General features: G+C 38.9%; 1 protein-coding gene across 2 annotated transcripts in view; it reads left to right on the top strand.

The window, feature by feature from the left end:
- The window catches only part of APBB1IP (amyloid beta precursor protein binding family B member 1 interacting protein), a 69,704-nt gene that overhangs the window by 27,570 nt on the left and 19,179 nt on the right, over positions 1 to 22,955 (top strand). For both annotated transcript variants that reach the window (XM_074833515.1, XM_074833505.1), the window contains exons 5-10: positions 948 to 1,025; positions 3,879 to 4,038; positions 7,637 to 7,758; positions 15,817 to 15,891; positions 17,203 to 17,346; positions 20,761 to 20,871. In XM_074833515.1, coding sequence (XP_074689616.1) covers positions 948 to 1,025; positions 3,879 to 4,038; positions 7,637 to 7,758; positions 15,817 to 15,891; positions 17,203 to 17,346; positions 20,761 to 20,871 — 690 coding nt within the window. The remainder of the gene's footprint in view (positions 1 to 947; positions 1,026 to 3,878; positions 4,039 to 7,636; positions 7,759 to 15,816; positions 15,892 to 17,202; positions 17,347 to 20,760; positions 20,872 to 22,955) is intronic.

Here is a 22,955-nt window from a genome sequence, read left to right as displayed (position 1 = left end):
CACAGTTACTTGCTGTCCAAAATCTACTTTTCCAACTCTGTATGTGGCTGGGGGAGGCTACTGGAAGGTAGATGGCAAAAAAACCCAGTCACAATCTATACACCAGTCACAGAGGCAACAGTAGACACTGGCATCTGGTATGTGTACCTAAGACTCTCAGCAGCTGGGGATCCAGAGTCTTCTTGGATCACAAACTTCACTGATACTGAGAGAGAGGCATGATACTGATAGAGCTCCTTTATAAAAGAAGAGCTAGGTGATACTGAGATTTTTAGGAATCTTACTGTGGCATTCAGCAAAAGATGGAATGAACTTGCATGCTCTATCTGTGTCTGTATTAATATGAATAGGTCCATTACTAGAATAAAAAGCCATGATATCATCCAATTTAAGGAGGTGTCTCTCTCACCTCCTCAGTATGCGTGCAGTAAGAGCTCATATGTTGCAAGTGAAAGAATTCAAGTAAATTAATGTACTTAACAGAAAGTGTAAAATTTTAAGTGGTATAATTGCAAGCCAAGTTTTCAGTAAGATCCTGAAAACTCTAGTTCTCTTAACACTATTGAGAGGTGAGTTTTCTTCCAAGCAGCCACATCCACAGTGCTGTTTCACTCTGGTTAGACCTTCCTTCATCTTCTCTTTTGTATCAGCTGTAACCCATATGGAAACACAGGAGAGTCCACTTTTCAGGCATTCCTGTAGCATTTGAGGAACAGATCATGTAAGGGCTGTATGACTGGGCAACAAAAGAAGCACTGGACTTGTAAGTCAAAGCTTTGACTGGGGGATATTAGCTCAAGGAAAGCTGGGGGATTCCCTGTAACTATGAAGTTTCCCATGACAAGCCTTATGTTCTAGATATAAATAACAGGAAACTCTTTACAAGTAAATCTAAATTACTGGCCTTTCTTAGCAAGAAGTATATGAAGTATCTTGTGTCTTTTCAGGAAGATCGAGAGGCACAGGCTAAAGCTGACAAGATTAAACTTGCATTGGAGAAACTGAAGGAAGCCAAAGTTAAAAAGGTGAGCCTTAAAAGAGTGAAATGGTACCATAAGAGCTACCAGCTAAGTATCTATTATCATTCTTCTCAATAATAAATTTCTTACTAAAATCACCAGGCTTTTTCATAGTTTGTCTGTAACTTAAGACATCTAAAGATACTCTGTAGAGTTGTCTTGTCATCTGCCTGAAGAGAAGTCTCTGGGAGAATGCTACCTCTGAGGGACTTATTTTTAAGAGGACTTGGAAGGCTCTCCCTTTTTTTTTTTTTCCCAGTGCTGGGTCAAAGCCCACCATTCTGATAGGTTGCTTTAGAGAAAGTGGAATGTACATAAAACACGTTGCTTACTTATGCTGTGCTGATTCCAGAAGTACTAAACTTTTCTTCTACAGTGGATGTGGATTTAGCTAATCCCAATTAAATTAATGAGGGTCTTCTTGCTAAATCTTTTCACAGCAGTGTAGTAATGTACAAGGATAGTAGAAATTATTTTCGATGAACTAATTAGAAAGCTTCCAGCCAGTGTCTGCACAGTGCTGCAGTGTGTCATGTAATTATGCCTACTCATCCTAAGCTAGTGTTCCAGCTGAACTCAACAGAAGCTGCAGATGTTCAGTAACTCTGAAAAATGGTGTGAAGAAAAAACAGTCATGACCTTTCAGTCTTGCTCAAATAGGAGATGGGAAGTGCTGAAGATCAGAGCCTGCAGGGCTTCCAAGAAGAATTGAAGCTTCCAATGAATTCAGGGGTGTCCAGACTTGAGATGGTTCCCACAGAACAGTTTACATTCATGTACAAATGCTACCTCTGAGAGAATGTGTTTGGAGGATTTCACCAGTGTTGTCTTTGGAAATCTCTGTAACCAAACTTATGACTGCTCATTGGTCACCCTCTTTTCCTTGCAGTGTTACAATGTTAGCAGTTCTCCTTTGAGAGGAAACATTTATTTTGAAGACCTTTTTTTTTTTTTTTTCCACTTTTGTTTTTTCCACCGGGAAGATTTGGAACCATAGGGTAGAAGTAAGGCTCAGTCTTCTTGTGGCTTTGTCACTATATTAAAATTACTATGTCATTCTTGAATTCTGAATTGACTAAATAATTGTCAAGAAATCTGATCTTCTCTGTTTTACTGAAAGTGAAGGACAGAAACCAGGGAGGATGGTGTAAAGCAGGATCACAGCCCTGGACTTCAGGAGAGCAGACTTTGGCTTCTTCAAAGATCTACTTGGAAGAGTCCCATGGGATAAAGCCCTGGAGGGAAGAGGGGCCCAAGAAAACTGGTTAATATTCAAGGATAACCTCCTCCAAGCTCAGGAGAATTCCATCCTTATGAATGAAGGGCCACAAAGACGATTCAGGAACTGTAGCGTCTCTCCTATGAGGAAAGGCTGAGACAGCTGGGACTGCGTAGCCTAGAGAAGAGAAGGCTCCGGGGGGATCTTGTCTCTCTATGTAAATACCTGAAGGGAGGGTGCAAAGAGGATAGAGCCAGCCTATTTTTGGTGGTGCCCAGTGACAGGACCAGAGGCAATGGGCACAAAGTGAAACACAGGAGATTCTGTCTGAACATCAGGAAACACTTTTTCACCATGAGGGTGGCTGAGCACTGGCACAGGTTGCCCAGGGAGGTTGTGGAGTCTCCCTCCTTGGAGATACTCAGAAGCCATCTGGACAGGGTCCTGGACAATGGGCTCTAGGTGGCCCTAACTGAGCAGTGGATCAGACCAGATGACCTCCAGAGGTGCCTTCCAATCTCAACCAGTCTGTGATTCTGTGAAGATGGCAGCTGCATGCTTGTTTCTGAACAGTCAGCTATAACCAGACAAAAATATCCTTTTTTCACTAGACATGTAGGTTATGCATGTACAACATTTCCTTTTCTCTATAATCTGCACTATGGCTCAGTTGCTTATTTTAGAGAGGAAGTTACAAGGATTGAAATTAAAGGAAGTTCACGTTTTTTTCTTACATTTGCTTTTACTTTTCAGAGATAGTCTAGATTTTCTCCTGGGGATCATCACTCTCTGTTTCTACCTGATCTTTAACAGAGATTGTCACTATAGTACTAAAGCTGCTTATGCACACGTTTTAAAACAAGGAGCTATTTAAACAGGGCTATATGGAGAAGTCCTTCCAACTCAACAGTTTAATTCTAGTTTCCATGTACAGATCCTGTAGACGATTTTTCTTCTGTTTTCCGTACTAATGGAGCATTTTAAGTTCTTCCCTGATAACGTATTTGCAGTTCTTTGTCACACAGCATTTTCTTGCATTGTTCCTCTCTGGAAAAAAATGCACGCTGTTTCTTTTTAACAAATACTTCACAATGTGAAGAAATAACAAGTGTCTTAGGTTAATTTGGTCAATATAAGTAGCTCATCTGTTTGGTTAGTGATGAGTGTTGGACTACTGCCCACCTTAGTGCAATCCGATTTCAGGTTAGTCTGCTAGCATGGCAAGATTCTTCCATTCTTTTTCTCATTTGAAACTAAACTTTCTGCATTTCTAGCTTGCCTTAAGGACGCTCTGTCCTTTTGTACTTGCTTCCCTATCAAGCATTTTCCTTAATTGCACTTCTAGTGGATTTAGAGAAGAGATTAACTTCTGCTTTTTCTCCATAGTAATTTCACCTTTCCTGAAGTCATGCACACAGGACAAGGTTCAATTTCCTTTTTTGAGAAAAGGTCTTTATTTTGGTGGCAATATAATGTGAAAGCTTCCAAGCTGTTTTATTCCTTCAGCTGACTGTGGGACAAGGTGCCTTTGAATCAGTAATAACCTTCAGCCTTAATCTTTCTTATCGGTGTTAGCAGATTCAGACTAGCCTTTTACTTGCTTCTGAAATTAACTGACTCTTCTGTGACTCTCTACTCAGCTTGTTGTCAAGGTGCACATGTACGATAACAGCACAAAGTCACTAATGGTGGATGAGCGTCAGGTGACACGGGATGTTTTAGACAATCTCTTTGAGAAAACCCATTGCGACTGCAACGTCGACTGGTGTCTGTATGAAATATACCCAGAGCTGCAAATTGGTAAGTGACATTGTGACAGAGCTTGTAGCAAATAGATACAGTGCATCCTATGCTATTGGTAATCTTGAAAAGATAATTAATAACATCTCTCCTGCCCATGTGTCCACTGGTGTTAGAACATTGTAGTCTCTAAGCTGAGGGATGCTGCAGGAATGTACTTGGGCCATCCGTGCTGTGAATGTCAGAAGGCTCCTTGCCTAGCACCATTTCCATTATTCTATTTTACAGAAAATGAAGGGGCCATGTGACTTTCACTATGTTTGTTAAGACAGCAACAGATCCAAACACACTGGTACTCAACTCTGCTCTTTGAAGGGAGGATGCAGTGCTGAACTGCTGTCAGCAGGCAGTTAAATACTGGCCAAACAAATGTTGTAATTAAACAAGACTGTCTGAGAAACATTTCAGTCATTTCTAATGCTTTTCACTTGTGATAGTAGTTTTCTTAAGCATAGTTGTGAACAGGATACTGCTCTCTGATGGGGCTGCAGCTCTGCTGGTGGTACCTTATGATTTAGGAAGTAACTAACCTGGCCTCTAGGTCCCTAGGAAACAGCTGTACAAAACTTACTGTTTGGTGCAACTTAATGAGTTTAGTTTCATAAAGGCTTCAAGGCCTGATTAAGAATAGAGTATTCTCTAATTGTGAGTTATTTCAGAATCTTTTTGTCATTCAGGATGCAAAGGTATTGACATCAAAAGGAAAAGGAAAATTGCCGTGACTTTCTCCCAGGGTCATATTTGACCTAGAGAGAAAAGAGAAATTGTCAAAAAGCCTTTAGCATTCTCAGTTTACAGAGTTCCAGCAGAGATGTAAAAATGTCCAGAGAAAGTTAAATATCAGAACTGCACTTTAAAAGAGCCCCGGGAATAATCATCCTGCTAAACTAAAACAAGGAAATATAAAAATAGCTGAAAAAGCCTGATTGCTCAAGAGCAAAGAGATACTCATCTGCTTCTAAGAATGACAGAGACAATAGCTGCCGATCTGTTCTTTCTACTCCATTAAGACGATACATGAAGCAACGCTGCTGCATTCTTTTGTACCTCTTTATCCTAACTAAGAAAAGGCTGGAAATTTCATTAGACCCTAGAAATGTCACAGATGTCACTGAATAATTTTAGAGTGTTTTCTTGTCTTGGGAAGTTGCTCCTTCTAGTCTAGTGTGACTTGGACAATCATTTCTGAGGGTTAGGATGGCAGCATATAAACAGATTGTTTTCTGAATCTCCATAATCATTAAAAAGAATGTACTTGTGTTTCTTCATAATCTGGATAGACATTTTGAATTCCCCATCACACAGTTAAAACTGAAGGCATCAGGGAGAACATATACTACAAACGTTGGGGTCAATGGTTAGAATTTTTTTTTTTTTTTGGTAAGTAAAAATTACTTGTGTTACTTTAGTCCCAGCTAGTACTAGGTGCTTTGGGTTAGTGTATTGGTATAGTAAGGAATTACACTCATGAACTATTACACTCATAAACTATGAGGACAGAAGAGTAGGAAAGGAAATAGATCAGTAGTTTCTTCAGGAAAAAAGGAAAAGTCTATGAACTCCTCATGCAGAGGTCTATCACCAGGTCCAAATCAGCTGGGAATGGAGCCTTTTTGTTTGCGGAAGGGAATTTTGATATGGATGGAATGGTACATATTCTTTCTTCTGCTTCCAGTGCACAGCAACAGGCAGTTAATTTTGTTAAAAATCAAAACAATGTGAACCATTCTTTATTCTTGTCAGTATAGTTCTTGGCAGTTCTAGATAGCACTGTTATTATCATCATGCTTAGAAGACAGGCTTTCCTGCACTTTCCCATTCTACCTGCTTTCCATGTTAGTATTCAAGAGAATAAAACTACATTTACTTTAAGAAGCAAATCTGAGCAGCAAGTATTTCAGGCCAAACTGAAAGTCCAAGCTAGTTTTGTATCAGAATATCCTTGACAGAGTATCTTGTAATTACTGTTATTTTGAAAGATGACCATTGCAAATAAACTAAACTATAGTTTTAGATTAATTGCATGTTAAATACCACAAATAATCTCAGCAGTGAGATGGTGATATAACACTGGACTGTACATACCAGCATGTATTTTGTAATAAAGAGTATTGCCTTATAAGGGGCATCCAGATTTGACTATTTTTTTGTAGCAGTAGTTATAAAAAAGACCCTCCTGAGGATTGCTAAAATCATACCTTTTATACAAGAAAAGCCTGGCACTGGAAATCAACAAACACAAGTATATGTGGCAAAAATTAGTGTTAAATAACTAGTGTTACAACCTGAGAATTATTTTAGGGCTATCCTGGACAGTAAGATACTGTTTAACCTTCAAACTGTTATTTGGGTTTTATATAGTGCTTTATATTTCCAGTGCATTGCAGAAGTATCAGCTGACAAATGAAAGTGTTATGTTGCTTGTGGTGTTAAAAGTTAGTGTGTACATGTGAACTGACCCTGAAACTAATCTCATTTTGTGAATTTAATTAATTCACAAAGTTTAGTTTTGATGGGACATGATGAACCCTTATCAAAAGTAACAAGAGTGATAAAGAAAGCCTACAAAACATATGGTCTGTTATGTCCTCTTATACAAGGCCAGTCTAGGCCATTTAAAGATGCAGTCACCACAGACCACTGAAATGGGAATACAGCTGTTTCCAGGGAATTGCCAAAATCATGCTGAAAATTGGAGCTGTGTCAATTTGCTACCCCAGTACTGAATTTGTAGAAAAAGGCAGTTTGGGCCATTTCCAAATTATCTGTCAAATTATGCTCAATTCCTTTTCCTTCCAAAGGGGGTTTATGTGACTGTTCAGCTACTTTGTACAAGTGAAACCACAGAAGAGATTGGAGTTACCAAACCTCAACATACCCTGTGGCTTTCCTGGGTGGAGGATCTGGGTTCAGATCAGCTCAGGAAGGGAGAGAACTGACACTAGGTCTCCCACATCTCTGGTGAGTTTTTTAACTACAGAGATGCTGGGTGAAACAGTATATCTTCACATCAGTTCTCAGTCAGTGTTCCTATTTCCTCTGTTTTGCTCTTTCTGTTTTTAAATACAGTTGCTTGAAACAAAACATTTTATTTTCAGTGCATAGAATTCTTCCTGCTGACGAAAAGCAATTTTTCATTTGTTACCATAAGTAAAAAGACAATGACATAAGTTTTTACTATTTTTAAAAAATTCAGTAGCCAAAGTGAATATATATTCCCCCCCTAATCATACTATAAACCTTAAAAAACAAAAGCAAGTAAAAAGCAGAAAGCTGTTGAGAGACATGGGTGTAACCGTCTACTCCTAGTGGGACACTGTTTCCATCCTTTGCTGTCTTCAGGCAACAGCACAGAGATGCAGGAGGAATCCAGGAGCATGCCAGAGCTACATAAGACATCTTCTGTCGCTGATTTGCCCTTCCACATGACAGTATTTTCATGTGGGTTTGCTCCCTTTTGTGCAGTAGAAAAGAGTGCTGGACTGTCCAGCTCTGAGCGAACATCATATAATGATTACATTCTTACAAGCAATTTCTGCAGCCTCAGGAGAGGGGAGAAAGAGTTGAGTGTCTTACATTACCTTTTCTGTCTCTCCAGAAAGGTTTTTTGAAGACCATGAAAATGTTGTTGAAGTGTTATCAGACTGGACTCGAGACACTGAGAATAAGATTCTGTTTTTGGAAAAAAGTGAAAAATATGCTTTATTTAAAAATCCCCAGGTAAGCTAACGTGGTATTTGGGTAAGAGTCTAAAATTACATCATATAGTCTGTATGCTGCCTATTGCATTATTAATTTGCTTTCAGCTCTGTCAGTTCAGAATTAGAGAAAGCAAAACTTGTACTTTCAGCAAAGAACCCCCAGAATGTTGAATGCAATGATTTGAAAATTAGTGCTTTCTATTCTTTTCGGTTAAAGTCTCATCTGCAGTGGTAAAAAATGAAGCGTGTATTTCTCCACTGGTACTAGCTGTTGCTTCAGCCCAGCTCTTGGAACTGGGGTGAGATGGCATCAACATTTCTTTGAAGGTCCAGTTTTGCCAGCTGTATATGAAAATTTGCTGAGTGAAAAGTACGCCAAGTACTACAGAGAGTTTATCTGGATTTCATTTAGACTGGAGAGAAGAATTGGGTGAACAGTAACTTGTGCACACTAACTTTGTAAAAAGAGGGTCTGCATGCTGAATCATGTCAAGTTATTCAGGGTAGATGTATACATAAATCATTTATTTCTTGTGATATGTGATCAAAACCATATTTACAAACAACCTAGCACGTACAGTTGATGGGTTCTGGGGCATTAGATCTTTTCCCTTTGTCAGCAGTCTGTTAGCTCACTGAGCATCTGGTTCATTCCTGAGGGCAGCAAGAGAAAAATGAGCAATTCAGTGTTGCTGAAAAAGAGTCAAATATATAATGTGGGAGCAAATCTCACCAAGCTGCTCATTAGGAAGTTTTTTATTTTTAGAATGAGCCAGTGTTTCAAATAAAACCTGCAGAGAGGAAGTTTCCTTCATTGACATGACAAGTATCCACAGTCAGGGAAAAAAAACTTCTCCTGCAGAGTACGTGGATTGATGTTGATTTTTAATACGAAACAGCAAAGCCAAGTTTGGAAGCAAAGCATGCATGACGGCTCAAGATGTCATACTTTCTAATGGACATAAACATACCTAGCAGCAGAGGTTCGATTGTACATTTGATTCATACACTAGTAATGTTGTTTGGGCAAGTGGCTTAGGGCAAGGCTGTGAACCTCCCACCTCTTTTGATGAAGATTCTGGGCATTTTGATTGCAATGAACTTCAGAAATAAACATGACCTAAACCAAAACCAGATTAAGAGTGTAGGTCTGTCTTCCTATCTGAGGATATGCTGGGCTTGATCTGGACGTGTCTGCTGTCCTTGAGCTTCAGCCCCTCCATGATAAGCTGTAAAATGAACAGCCTAAGGAAACCGGATCAATTGCGGCTATCACACTTTTGAAAAATTTTGCCAGTAATAAAGTCTGACCATCTGTCAGGCTTAGTAAATTCAAACACTGTGAGACAGGCATATTGGCGGTTTGTTGTTTTGTCAGAAAATAACCAGTATTGTACTGACAGAGCTCACACTAGATAATAAAATGGTAAAATACATGATCTGGAGGGAGTCTCTGAAAAGGTAAACTAAGCAGAAATGCTGAGTTGGTGGGGGCAGGGTATATGATTAACAGACTTAACTATTTACAGAAACTATGGTGTAGCCAATGGGAAACTGAAATCCAGTGCTCTGATACTGTATTTTCAGCATCTTCACCCTCCTCCTAGCTCAGTCGAGGCTGCCTCGTAAACTCATTTTGTGAGGAATTGCAGAATGCTTTTTTGACACAGCCAGTGGCGGTAATGCAGCAGCAGTTGGATTCTTTGTTGATCTTATTTAGTGCTCATTCTGTCAGAGGTTGTCTGTGGAGATCTCACAGTTTTGTAACTTGCAGATATTTTTCTGAAAAAAAGAGGCAGATTCCAAAGGTGGCCAGGTGCCTACAATTTATGCTCAGACAAATTAGTGATACAAAATTTTTATTACAGAGGTTTGATGCAATTAAATGCTTTTTAAAAGTCCTACTATAAAGATGTTCAGGTGCATTGCTAAAACAGGCAGACCTCTGGAGAAGGTCTGTGACTGCATCTCATCGTTTCTTTCTGTGAGCTAGTTATATACCTGGTATAGACTAAGCAACAATTAATTAAACGTGTTTCATTTTCTAAGGAGGAACTGAGGTTTTGAAATGCAAGATTTATCCCCTATGTCTGTACTAGCAATATGCTGCTCAGCTGATGCCAGTGGCTTTTTTTGAAGATTGTAATTTTTGTTATGCGGTATTCTCTAATATTTTCTGCAGCTTTGTTGCTGAAAACAATTTTTTAAAAGTATTTGGAATACATTTTAGAAAAAGCGTCTGCAAAATCCTCAGGTGTCCCCCTCTTCACGAAGATAGACACACTTTTGTCCTTTCTTCACCATGATATAATTTACCCTGCAGGGAACTCACAGTAGAAGACTGTTCCATGAATGGCATCAGTGACTCATCTACAGAGATGGAGCATCACAAGTCTATGACTACAGAGTGAAACAAAAATACATATTGGTACATGTGCAAATAAAGAAAACCTTTATAACATAGGAAAGGTGATGCTTTGTCATGTGGTTGACTGATGCTGTTTGACTCAAAAGGAAAGGTTGTCAGGTCTCAACACTTCTTTTCTAAAAGCTCAAAGAATAATTCTCAACTAAAAGAGACTCTAAGAAAAAGAAAAATGTAGGAAATGTTTTTCCTTCATTTGAACAGGGGCAGCTGAATCTAAACTCCTGACTGTAAATGCTGGTCACGTTCTTAGAACGCTATTTGATTTTTTGCTTACATGGATTTTGGTTTCCTGTGTTTCCCTTTTGTTGATACAAGCAGACAGGATATATTCAAACAGTGCAGGTGACACCATATGCATGTGGGGGTTTGTTTTTGTTTTGCTTTTTATTATTTTTGAACAGTATTTATAAAAATAAGTGAAAATCTGTACAGTGAGTACTTTGTGCTTCTGCTCCCTCATATGTAAGCCAAAAGCAAGAGCTATACCCTTCAGTGGAGAACCCATACACTGAATTGACATTTTATTTCTCCTGAAGAGTACTAAATGGTGTGAGAAGAAGGTGCAGTAAGAATTTGCAATGTCTTTCATAACATGACAGCTATAGTGTTTCACGCTTGACTGGTTATTTTGAAGTCAGTGAAATTGGGCTAGTATCCACCAGATGATACTTTTGGTTTTCACCACTTCGGCCACCTTTATGAATCAAGGGAACCTGATTATTGAGTGGGCTAGCAAATGCACAAAGAAATAGAAGTGAGAAAGGGGAAGTGTTTTTCACTGTACTCCCAGTGTTTAGTAATCTTAATTTCTCTATTAGTGTATTTTAGACTATGTTATAGTTTCAAGGTGAAGATGCTACTTCAATAATTTTTTTTTTTTTTTTTTTGCCTTGGTAACACCGGAACAGTCTTTACACATTTGAACCATTTTGCAGGTGACTTTTAATGAGCCTATTAAGTGCTGCATCCTAGTTTATGTACATCTTTCATTTGTTCCATGCTCCCCCTCTTTGATGATGAAGACCGTTGTCCTCAAGGCATGAAAAGCCAGCTGTAGTGATTTCTTCAAACATTATAAAATCAAGTGAACAGAGATGAAAATCAATTTTTGGGGGGCTTCAAAAGAGCTTTTCCTTTAGCTTCATTTAGCTTTATTTACATTTGTGATCTTCAGAGCAATTACAGGTATCTTCTAATATTTTTAATGTGCGTTTTTTTTTAGGGGACACATGATGATAGAGGTTGCAGATATGACCATGTTCCATTTTATTTTTTCTGCACAAACTGTACTGCATTCAGTACGCAGTTGCAGTGGGCTGAAATGGGATGTGAGCTGGCCAGTTTCAGGTGCAGTTTTGGATGAACAGGCAGCTCATTGCACAAAGAAGATGGTCATGAGTATGGAGCAGCTGCATTGTTCACTGCACGCTGTCTGATCTGTGCTGTTGCGGACCTTGCAGATCTTCTGGAAAAAGTTTCAATAGCTTGAAAGAAAAAATACAACCTAAGTGGAAGGGGAAGCAGAGGGAGGATGCTACCTTGAACACCTATTTCTTGCTGTCAAGTAGCTGCTGGATTCCAGCTTGGATGGGGCTGTATATGAAAAGAGATGAAAGGTATGAGAGAGGTGCCGTTTCATTTAGGAAATTATTTTTTACAAATACAGAGACAAGGAACACTGATCAGAGAGTTTGGCAATGTAGTAGTTAAGGCTACTGTTTCTACCATGCTCCAAGTTTGGTTTGCTTACATGCCACCAGAGATGTTCTTTGAAACTATTGAAAACACTTTCTGTCTTCCACTGTTTGAGGTTTGTACAGTGGAGAGAGATAAAGCCTGAATTTGTTTACCTACCTTTACACACAAAAGGAGATGGCTGTATCCCTAAGTGGAAAGGTTGTATGACTAGTGGTACTTTACAGTACAAAGCACAAAATTAACATAAGCTAGCTATAAAATCTTTACAGGATTTCCTTTTTGCATATGGAATTTCCTGCTAATGTAAAGCCATAGATGGGTCATCAACTAGTTTCAACTCTGTCCTTCGCAGGGGGAAATGCTGATGTAATGTCTCTTAAGGATGTCATACCTGGCTAGCAGTACCTGTCAAAACTGCCACTGTAGCTCTGCATTAGTCTGAGTCCGGCAGAACGGCAAGGGAGAGCAACTGGCTTTGTGTCAGCTTCAGCTGGTCTGGGGTATGTAGGCACAGGGAATAGTTCAGCAAAAACTCTCTACTGCTCATCTCTGCAGCAAATAACCCAAACAGTGCAAACAAAACAAATCCAATGACAAAGTGTGCCAGCATACTTTGTTTGGTTTGTTAAAATAACCCTTTATGTTTGCTTTCTTATGTTATCAGCCCAAGAGGATGAATCCATCCTGTTAAGCAAGCTCAGCTCTCTATCAGGAGAAAGACATTGTTTTTGAATGTAAAAAATAGTTAGTTCTCAGATCTGTAGACATATGCAGAGACCTTCCCTGTAGCCACATCTTGTCCCATTAATGACCTGACATCCCAAACCAAACATGCGTTTCTCAGTAGTGTCAGACAGGAAAGAGCTAGCCTTTTATCATGACCTTTGACTACTGGACTTGGAATGACCTCTTGTGGACACATGTGGTTTGCCTCCTATAGGATGAATGCTTCTGATCAAAAATAGGAGACCACACAGTGATAAAACAAGTAGAGTGTACAGTCTGCTCCCCAGGTTTTTAGCCACTGACAAATAATAAGTACCATATACTTCTAGATTTCAGGGCAGAGACTTAAAGGAGGTAATCAGCAATAAATGAAATGTGTGTTGACAGGTGAAAGATGACAGTGAACATCTGTGTAACGTTGGTTTAGGTGACATAGCCCTGTTTCCCTAATGAAAAAGCTGCGTCGTTAGAGATCCAGCATGGATATCATTGCAAACTAACTTTCTTTTTCTCTCATTGATTATGTCAGTACAGGGTGGTCTGTGTTTCTGCTAAATAAATGCCAGATGCCTGAACGTGAATCAGTTGTAATCAGGGGAGCTTTGTTTTCTTATTATCAGTGCACTGAAGGCTGACTGAGCCAGATGAATGCTCTCCCCACCGGCAGTAAAGCTGATGAGCCAAGCCTTGCTGAGACAGTGATAAGGCATACTTACCTTGATAAATCTTCATTGTGTATTTTAGGGTGGTACTATGCCTTTATAATGACCTATAGGAAAAGGTGGCTTACAGCTTGCATGTCCCTCTGCTTTCCAAATCCATCCCAAAGTCTGGATGCCCAACCCAGCCTAACAGTGCCTCTCAGGTTTCTCTTCATACCTTCATCAATGCAAAAGTGGGTGTGCCAACATCAAGCCAGCAGTGCTGTGATAGTGCTCCCTGTCAAGAAGAGCTGTTGCACTTGTACAGAGGACTTGGCTGCAGCTGCTCAGAACAGTATCTTTTTTCCAGTGGGCTGAGTGGAGCATTGTCACTCAGTCAAACCTGTAGTTTTGGACTGCATAGGCAGGCATCGCTGTATGTGTTGTACTGAGAACACACTTCTAAGCAGGTTTTGTTTTGAACTGGTTTGGATTTTTTTCCACTATGAATACTGTCTTCAGATGTAGTCACGAAGCTGTGGTCCTTAGTGTTTGCTTACCTTCATCCATGGACTGAAAATGTGCCCAGGCTGTCTGGAGCCAGCTATGTGCTGCTGCATATCCTAGAGAAGAACATTGCTGTATTTCCTAGCATAACTGTCTATTGTATTGAATGTTCAAGTTTTTCTTTTCTATGTTCATACCACAGATGTGGCATCAGCATAGGCCAAATTGCAGGTGTGTTTCTGATGTCCGCTGTCCGACTTAATGTGAACTTTTAAGAAAGCAGTCTTTAAAGAACTGTTTTTGAGATCATCCACACCTCTTCCCCTTCCTCTCCTGGTGCCCCTCCAAAAACCATCTGCTTTGAGGCTTGCATTCTGGCAGACAGCTATTCACAGCACTGCTTGAAAAAGAAGATGTGGTTGTGTGGAAGAGCAGGGTTTCACTTTAGATAAATATCATTGCTGTAAACATGGTATGCTGGCAGGGCAGATTTGCCTCTTGTTTGTTTCTAATGCTGTAGCAACAGCATGTTCCTTCATTTGCACACTTCTCATTTGTCTTTTGGTAATGTTTGCATTTGCGTTGCAGTTTAGTTGTGGAGTTCTAGGCATGTAAGTGTTGTCGCCACATTCTTATAGTCTTGAGACATGAAAAAAGATGAAAAGTTAGATAAACTCTTAATTTTCTTCCTATAGAATTGCTGAAGAATTACAGAATTAGGAGTAATTTTTAAGTGCATAGCTTTCAAAATTTGTCAGGTTTTTCATGATTTTGTCTATTTCCTAGGCAATGGTGTTTGTTTGTTTTATGCCCTTTGTTCTGCAAACTTAGCTGTTTGACTGATTCCAGGGAAATCAGTAAGACTGTCCCATGTATCAGGTATTTTCCAAACCCAAGCTCCTCTTCTGCGTATACTTTTGTTTAGAAAATGATAAAACATGAGAACTTTGAGTGTTATCATTCTGGCCTTAAGCCCATGGATCCAAATGCTACTTGATGCATGGCATAGCTCCTTGATCTACCTCCTTCCTTCATGCCCAACTGCCTTGCTGTCTGCAGGCAGCCGGGCTCTGCTATCTGGCCATGCTTGGTGTTGAGCAAAGCCACTGCACATGCTCCAGCACACAAGTCCTAGCATGCTCCTGAGCTACCTTTCCACTGCCTGAATTTGCACATACGTCCAGGTGTTGTCCTTGTGTCCATCTGTACAATGCAGATGGATGCAAAATTGATTTTACTGTTTAACAGTGGGTGAATTTATTTTTACTGATAACTGTGTGCATGAGGCAATGTGCTTCCTTGTTTGCAGGGGCAGACAGGCACTGGGTCCTCTGAGGGCAGCTGCAACTTCATGGCCCTCTGTCACAGGAGTGGAGGGTCATTTCAAAGTGTAGGCTTTTGTTTCAGTAGGCTGGAGCACATGTGCTAAGATATCATGGTGATCACTTCTTCTGATTACTTCTAGGTTTTTGGATACCTTCTTCACTGCATAAAAATACTTCGCAGAGCATGAGCGGGGATTTTAAAAGTAGAAAGTAATAACTTTGGATAAAGGCTTTAGCATATAAGCACTTTTATTTAAAATTAAGAGCTGAGTTATATCCAGAGTGCCAGATATGAAGGTGCAAATTACCAAATTGGGTTGTTAGGAAAAATGCTTTCTAGCCTTTTGATACTGCATTGTATTCATTGTCTATCAGCATACAATAAAATGTTATGTTCCTTACCGCCTGTAATAACATAGGAAGCAGTGAAAATTGGAATGATAAAATCAAACCCATTAGTCCAGTAAAACAGCCAAAACTATAAACTAGTGCTTTTAAAATTTTGGGAGGCTGTTCATACATAGGCAAAATTAATTTTGTATTACTTTTTGAATTATACTAAAAATAAAAAATTAAAACTTATAAGCAGGCAGCTGTGATCAGAGTTTTCTGTAAGAAGAGTCCATAACCATCTGCCAGCTTGGGTACTCAGTATTGAAAGACTGAGTAACTATTGGATGGGTTTGTAGTGATCTAGTTACTCGTATTGCCGTCTTTATAATAAACATCAATTTCTTTTGTGTTTTAATCAGAATTTCTACCTGGCAAACAAAGGGAAGAATGAAAGCAAAGAAATGAATGATAAAAACAAAGAGGCTTTACTGGAGGTAAGCCAACTTTCTAGGTTGATGATGCAAATGTCACCAAAACTCTGCTACCATCTGCTCTGCAACAACAGTGTTTAGATCTTTGGGCAAATGTGTAACAGGAGGAAGTTCTGTGATGGTTAGTGTCTTTGTGTCTAAGGTTTAATATGTGGATTTTCATCTGCATCTGCCGCTCACCGTTAAAAATGCAGATTATATACCCTATCAGAGAAATTAAAAAATAGATAATTATTTTGTTGTTACAGACCCCAGTGCCATGAAATGTTTTTACTTAGTGTTTCTATGAAAAGTAATGCCATGATAACAATAAAAGCAGTTACACAGATGTGAATAAAGAAACAGCTGTGCGACACCCTTAGGCCAGCACTTATGACTTTATGTTGATAGTAAGGTTGATCAGTAGCAAACAATTATCTTTGGGTTAGAAGCAGATGTACTTCTCACTACCACAAATTATTAGCTCTGCTACAATAGAAGAAGAACCTTTGCACTTTTTCAGAAAGTTTGTTTAGCCTCTCGTCTTTCCTGCTGAAGTTTTACTTCAGCTGTATGTTTGAGAGAGAAAAATCCAGAGCTATATGAAAGAAAAGATTATCGCAGTTCTCTTGGCAAGCATTTTGACTTTGGTAGAAGTTCACAAAGGAAGGAAATGCTGTTCTCAGGTGACTGAGGATTCCCATTTCAAAATTAGTGCATCTCATGAAGGCATCAGATGTCAACTAGCAGAAGTCCTGGTAAATTCTAAATGAAAACATCAGTGATAAGTGTGTTGGCATTAAAAATTACCCAACAGTAGGTCCTTCAAACAAACAATGAAGTATATTTGCTTAAACTGTGTTGTAAATGCTAGTATGTATTTAAAAATGAAAGCGGGTGATTTTTTTTCTTTAGCTGTTTTTAGAGCTCTAAGCGGTCTCTAAAGATTCTCTATACAGAGGTATTTCTCTGCAGAACCTATAGATGCAGCAATAGAGAAAATCCACCAGCAGCAATACCAATCATTCTGTTTTATGACCTTCTACTGAGCACATCTGTGTCTAGTTAAAACCTTCTGTAGGTTTTTGCTTGACCCTTTTGAGAATGGAGGTTTTGCGAGCCCTCTTTACCAGTATGAACACCCAACTTGCGTGGCCAGGTTACCACATTAGCTTGGAAGAGTTTCCTGTGCCTGTCTAAGGTGTTCATCTCCCTGGTAACTGCATTCTGTCACAAGAAATGTCTTTATTTTTCAAGGGAGCATTTTTCTGCTGTTTATTAATAGGGTTGTGCTTAAATCAATTTATTTTGTGTATTATTATTCTTGTTGCACAGGAAAGCTTCTGCGGGGCATCTGTCATTGTGCCAGAGCTTGAAGGAGCCCTTTATTTAAAAGAAGATGGAAAAAAGTCCTGGAAGAGGCGTTATTTTCTTCTACGAGCTTCTGGAATTTATTATGTACCCAAAGGAAAAACCAAGGTCAGGAAGCCAAATAATCCTTTTAGCAATAAAACAATTCATGGAGGTGAAAGTGAAGAACTCCCAAGGTGACATTTTAAGAACAGTGTCTGATGCATCTGAGAGGTTTGGGGTTTTTTTGCTTTAACTTTGACTATGCCACTTGTGGAAATACCAGAATGTAGTCACTGAATCCTGTCAGTTTCTCTCCTTTTGATTTCTATGGATAGATAAAAGCATTAATAAAATAGTACTGCTCCGGAAGTCAGTCAGGGAAAGAAAAAGAGCACAGCACCCTTCAGCTGGTGTTATGCTGCCAAAACACTTCACTTATATGGGTTCCCTGTGGAAGAATATTTTAAAAGTTCTTAAGTAAACTAATTTCTTATCACAAAAAAGGTGGAATTTTACTTTTATACTTTTTGCACCAGCAACTAGCATGCAGAAATGCTATACATTTTTTCCAACAGAGATCTTTACCTGGAGGATGTGTTGTGCCTTTTAAGGCATCTTAAGTCTGCCCTTTGTGTAGAAAGAATGAGACAGAAGCATTCACCTGACCGAATCAGATGCACTGACATTTAGTATTGCAAAATATTTAAAGAGTCTGAATTGCCAGTGCTGGAGAAGGAAAGGTGTCCTGGACGTGTTGCACATAGGGGTGACTGTTTCCACAGTGATGAGGTAGAACAGTAGCTTCTGGGACTGGTGGTATTTTTTTTTTTTTTCCTATATTCTGAAAACCACTTCTGTTGCCACTTACGGCTCTGCTAATGCTTCATATTTGAAAATTCTGTTTCAGTGCTGATGGAGCTTTAACATTAAGATCTGTGCTGTGAAACTTAACTGTTCTGCTATTCTCTGACTAAATTACAAAGAAAAAAAATAAAGTTGATAGCTTATAAAGGAATGCTGTGCTGCTGCTGCTCCAGTGACCTGTGTTTATAACCAAGTCTCAGTGAAACACAGACCTAGCTTACCTTGCTGCTTTCACAGCAATTTATTTTGTCTTTACCTGATCCTGAGATACAGGCTTTCAGTCCGCAAATCATGTTGCATACACACAATGTCCTATCAATTAGGAGCTAGAATGCTATTTGGAAGACATTTAAGGTGGAAAGAGCGTAAGAATAGTCAAATGAAAAGTCCATCTTGGAGACTTCCTTCTAGTCTGCCTCCAATGATGGCCAGTATACAGTGCCAAAGCTAGGCAAGCATCTACTGACAGTTACCCAGCCTTTTTCATCATCCAGTGATACCCGTTTCAGTGACTTTCCATCATAGTGCAAAGGAGGAAAGTGCTTTCTTTTTCAGGTGATAGACTGCAAACACAGGCTCAAGATGGATCCATGCAGTCACCTTACTACAGCTGGTTTAGTTTAACATTTTATTGCTTGTTAGTCATTACAGCCTGTGTACTGCCCTGCCTATAACTGAGCCATTTTAAGGAACTGTGTGAGTGCTTCAAACTCACTATATTACCAGCTCAGCCACTCACAGGGATTGAGGACGTTGAATCTAGTTCTTTAGGAGATAGTCACAGCTCTTTAAAATGGTATCACAATCACCTGTTTGCTTCTGCTTCTGTAACAGCCTTCAGCAAAAGGATGCATATGTCCATGCCTCAGCCATTCCAGAGAAAGTCAAGTCTCTTAGCTCAAATCTGTGTTTAATGGTGATTTAAGTTAGTTGCTGGACTCTGTATTGGAACAACTAAGGCTCAGGTACATGTGTCTTTTTTGGAGACAATAATCACTGGTAGATGAGCAGGCTGCAGTGAGGATGCTAAATATCTTAAAGCGCTGCAGCAGAATTCAGTAGAGCTTTCCAGTCAAAGCCCTTAAATTTTGAGAGTTCATCCCACATCAGGGCAGTATAAAGAGTGCACATGCACCTTCGTGCAGTCATTCAGTTGTGGGTAGAGTGATCTTTCATTGAGGTACAGAAACGAACAGTTGGTGAACATGGTATCTTCAGCTGCTGCAGCTTTTTGAAATTCATCATGTAGTCATGTTTTCACTTGTTCCAAAAAAGCAAAGAAGTCTGGCATACCTTTGGCACTTCATGTTGACTGTAAAATACATTGCAAACATGAAAGTACAGGGACCTGTTCGGGGAATTTTACCCATGTGCCGTTGGTATTTTTTGTTGTTTGGGGTTTTTTTGTTAACAAACTAGTCACCAGTCAGCACTGCTGTCTTAATTTCTTTCTTCAGCATTACTCTACTTATATCCCATTCAAAAACATTACTGTTAATGGACAGGGTCACAAACCAACAGAATCAGAATTGCAGATATAATTTTAAAATTTGTTTCTGTTAATTGTGTTGCTTTGTCATGTTAACATTTCAGAAATACTCACAATAAGTGCCTTTCTTCCTTGCATAAAAATTTGTTCCTTACTTAGAAGAAAATAACAACTGCATTCATATTGGTCTTAATTGCTATTACCTGATTCATAATGGAAAGGAACAACTCATTATATTGCACAGATTTGAGCATGTTTGGGAATTTACAGTGTTGGAAAATCCTAGGTCCACACAGTCATTGACAAAATCCCTGACATCAGCTTCAGGGGAGGCGGGAGAGAGAGAAGCCCTGTCTACATACAGTATGGAGTGCTTCCTCCCCACCCCCAAATCTTACTTGCAAACTCAATTTGTAAATAAACCCAACTCAAGGGCTTACTGTAATGAAAGTGTCAGTAGGAATGAGAACAGCATAGAAGAGCTATCATATGTGGAAATATAACCCCATTCTTAGGGGTAGAGAGCATTTGTGGTTTGTTTTTTTTTTTCACAATTTCCTGATTTCTCAGTTTAGCTAACAGTGACCGTGTGGCACGGCCATCTTTGTATTTCCACTCAAAGGATTGCAAAAGTTATGCTTTGTATGCAGAATTCTGCACTGAGAAGTGTGCCAGCAACAGAAACCTTGTTACTTTAGCAACATATTGTGAATGAGCGAGTATTATGATAAACAGAAAAGGAATGATGCCAGGAAATCTGAGAAAATTAAAAGCAAACCAGATTAAATGTGTGCTTATTTCCTGATGAGAGTTTGTTACATATGCCAAAGAGAAACAAGCTCTCAAAGCAATGTAGAACCCCAAACCTTCTTTCTCCACTCTTCTGAGGGTGTGGTTGAAGGCCTATATCTATTTTACTAAAGTTATTTCTTACTATGATGTTCTGTTTGGTCAGTGCAACAGCAAAATGTTGCACTGTGTTATATATTATCCCTAATACGTACTGACTCTTCCAATTGTTAGTTTAAGAATGTACACACTTAAAATTAATCTTTCTTCAGTCAACTTCATGACAGTTAAAAAATAAAAAGCATTGTCATTCATGCATTTGAAAAAAGTCCTATTAATGAGTTTCACATCAAAATTCAATTTGTTCTAACAATGATGTGCTTGGTTTTTATTTACAGACATCACGGGATCTGGCATGCTTCACTCAGTTTGAGAATGTGAACGTTTATTATGGTTCTCAACACAAAGTAAAATATAAGGCACCTACAGATCACTGCTTTGTCTTAAAGGTAATGTACAAGAGAAATAAGTTCTGCAAGTATCATACACAGTTTCTTTTATATGTAAACATGTTTATAAGTTTGAAGCTCCAGGGACCCTGATTACATGGAATACCTCCTGCAAAATCATGTTAATTTTTTTCTTCTCTTCATTGTTGATCAGCAACATACGTTTAGAACCTTAATTTTAAGCACTGATAGTCCTTGATGTATGTCTACACTGCATCTGTAAAGTTGTCTTCAAAACAAGGCTGAATATGCTTCCAGTGACTGTTCAGGTGACTGGACATATCTGGACAAAACGCAGATGCATGGTCCCTAATGTTGACATTATGAGCACTATGGACTATGTCCTAAAAACTATGTCTACTTTTTTATTTGCAGTGTAGTCATACCTGTTGAATGGTTTGTAGAAGTGAGATGGAAAATCTTGCAGGAATAGGCATCTCAGATGACATATTTTATGGCACAACTATTTGTGGTAGGAGGGCAAAAGAGTTTGTTCATCCACTCATGAAAATCAGTGCTGGCTGTTGAAGTAAGTATCTCATTGCTGCTTCTCCAGGTAATAGCACTGCAAAGACGCTGGGAATTCTGCATTTCTCTCAGGAAAGGAAAAGCAGCCTATGCTTTTCACATAGTCCAGATAGCAGAAATGAAGCTTTGAGGTTGCAGTAATTAGGCCTTGCCTGCTATCTGTAATTAATACAGATTTTAGAATACAGTGGGATTACTGTGTACAAGACAGAAGATAATCTTGTTGCTGCTTCTCTATTTAAAGGCCTGCAGTGCAAAGAAGATATTAGAAAACATGGTATCTTGCCATCTCAGAAAAAAAGTACGGGAAACATTCACATCAGAGGTCACTTATAATACCGCATTTCTGGCTGTAGCTGCACACTTACAGCACTTTTTTATTAAGTTTCAAAATGTGTGCTAGCCTAATTTACATTTGGCCAAGCAGAAGTGGTTTATAGTCCCAGACTTACTTTCTGAAGCAGATGTATCCAATTAACACAGATGAGCAGTTTTAATACTATAGTTCTCCACAAAATGCTCTGCAAAAAGCACTTTATCCTTTTTTGTGAAACAGGGGTGAACCGTCTGAAGTTAATAGGTAAGCATTATTTCTGAAAAATACAACTTCTAATGGAAAAAAAAAGGAAAAGGGGAGCTGATTCAAAAATAAGGGGAAATTGATTTTCTAAACAGATGACTGCTCAAAGAAGTATCTGTCTAATTTAATAAGTTAGTCATGTTCTGTTCAGCTGAAAATAAAAGCATGATTTTTGAAGTGTATGTAGCAATGTATTTAACTGATCACAGTGACTAGAAAAACTTTCAGGACTTATTGCCATTTTTTGTGAAAAGAGGTATGCTTAAGTAAGAACTTACACAAAAAAGTCACAACTCAACTGAAATACTTGCTTTATTGGATATGTGTTGTTAGCAGTGTACCCTCAATGTGAAATGTGAAGAACAAGATCAAAAGCTGACTAGGGAAAGCTCTATGTGTAATAGGCTTATAAATGTATGAAACCTACTTCGCAAAACTGTTTGCTTTGATGCTTCTAAAATGTGTTTGCTGTATGCTAGAATAAACATCATATTGATAACATCATTATTTCTGAGCAACACTACTTAGTGATGAATAGATTATATTACAGTGATTGTTCTTCATTTTAATTCCCACAAATCAGCATTTGGTAGATTCCTGACTGACTCAGTTTCAGACTTGGCTTCTTTTAACCGCTGTCTCTTGCAGTGGCTGGGGTTGGTCAGGGTGTATGGGCCAAGTATTGATATCTTCAAATCTTCTGTTGTGTCTGTTGTTTCAAAAGTGGAAGCCTCCCACTTAGGATGGGTTTCTGAGGTTGATGCAATGGAGAGTTTCAATATTTATTACAATTTCTGTACATTAATTTGAATTCTGTATATACCTTTGTGAAGGCATACAGGTAAGGTTACTTTTGTCATATCCTGCTCTTACCTTTGAAGGTTGGAGTTGAGGATATAATACATCTTGAGGGCTAAGGGAAAGAGCAAAGATAAATGTTAGTGTCTCTGATTGGATGCTTGATGACACAGAAGTG

Source organism: Strix aluco, chromosome 1, assembly GCF_031877795.1.
Source record: "Strix aluco isolate bStrAlu1 chromosome 1, bStrAlu1.hap1, whole genome shotgun sequence".
In the NCBI taxonomy this organism is placed as follows: domain Eukaryota; kingdom Metazoa; phylum Chordata; class Aves; order Strigiformes; family Strigidae; genus Strix; species Strix aluco.
Note: the sequence above shows the minus strand (reverse complement) of the source record. Positions and strands in the feature narration are given on the sequence as shown.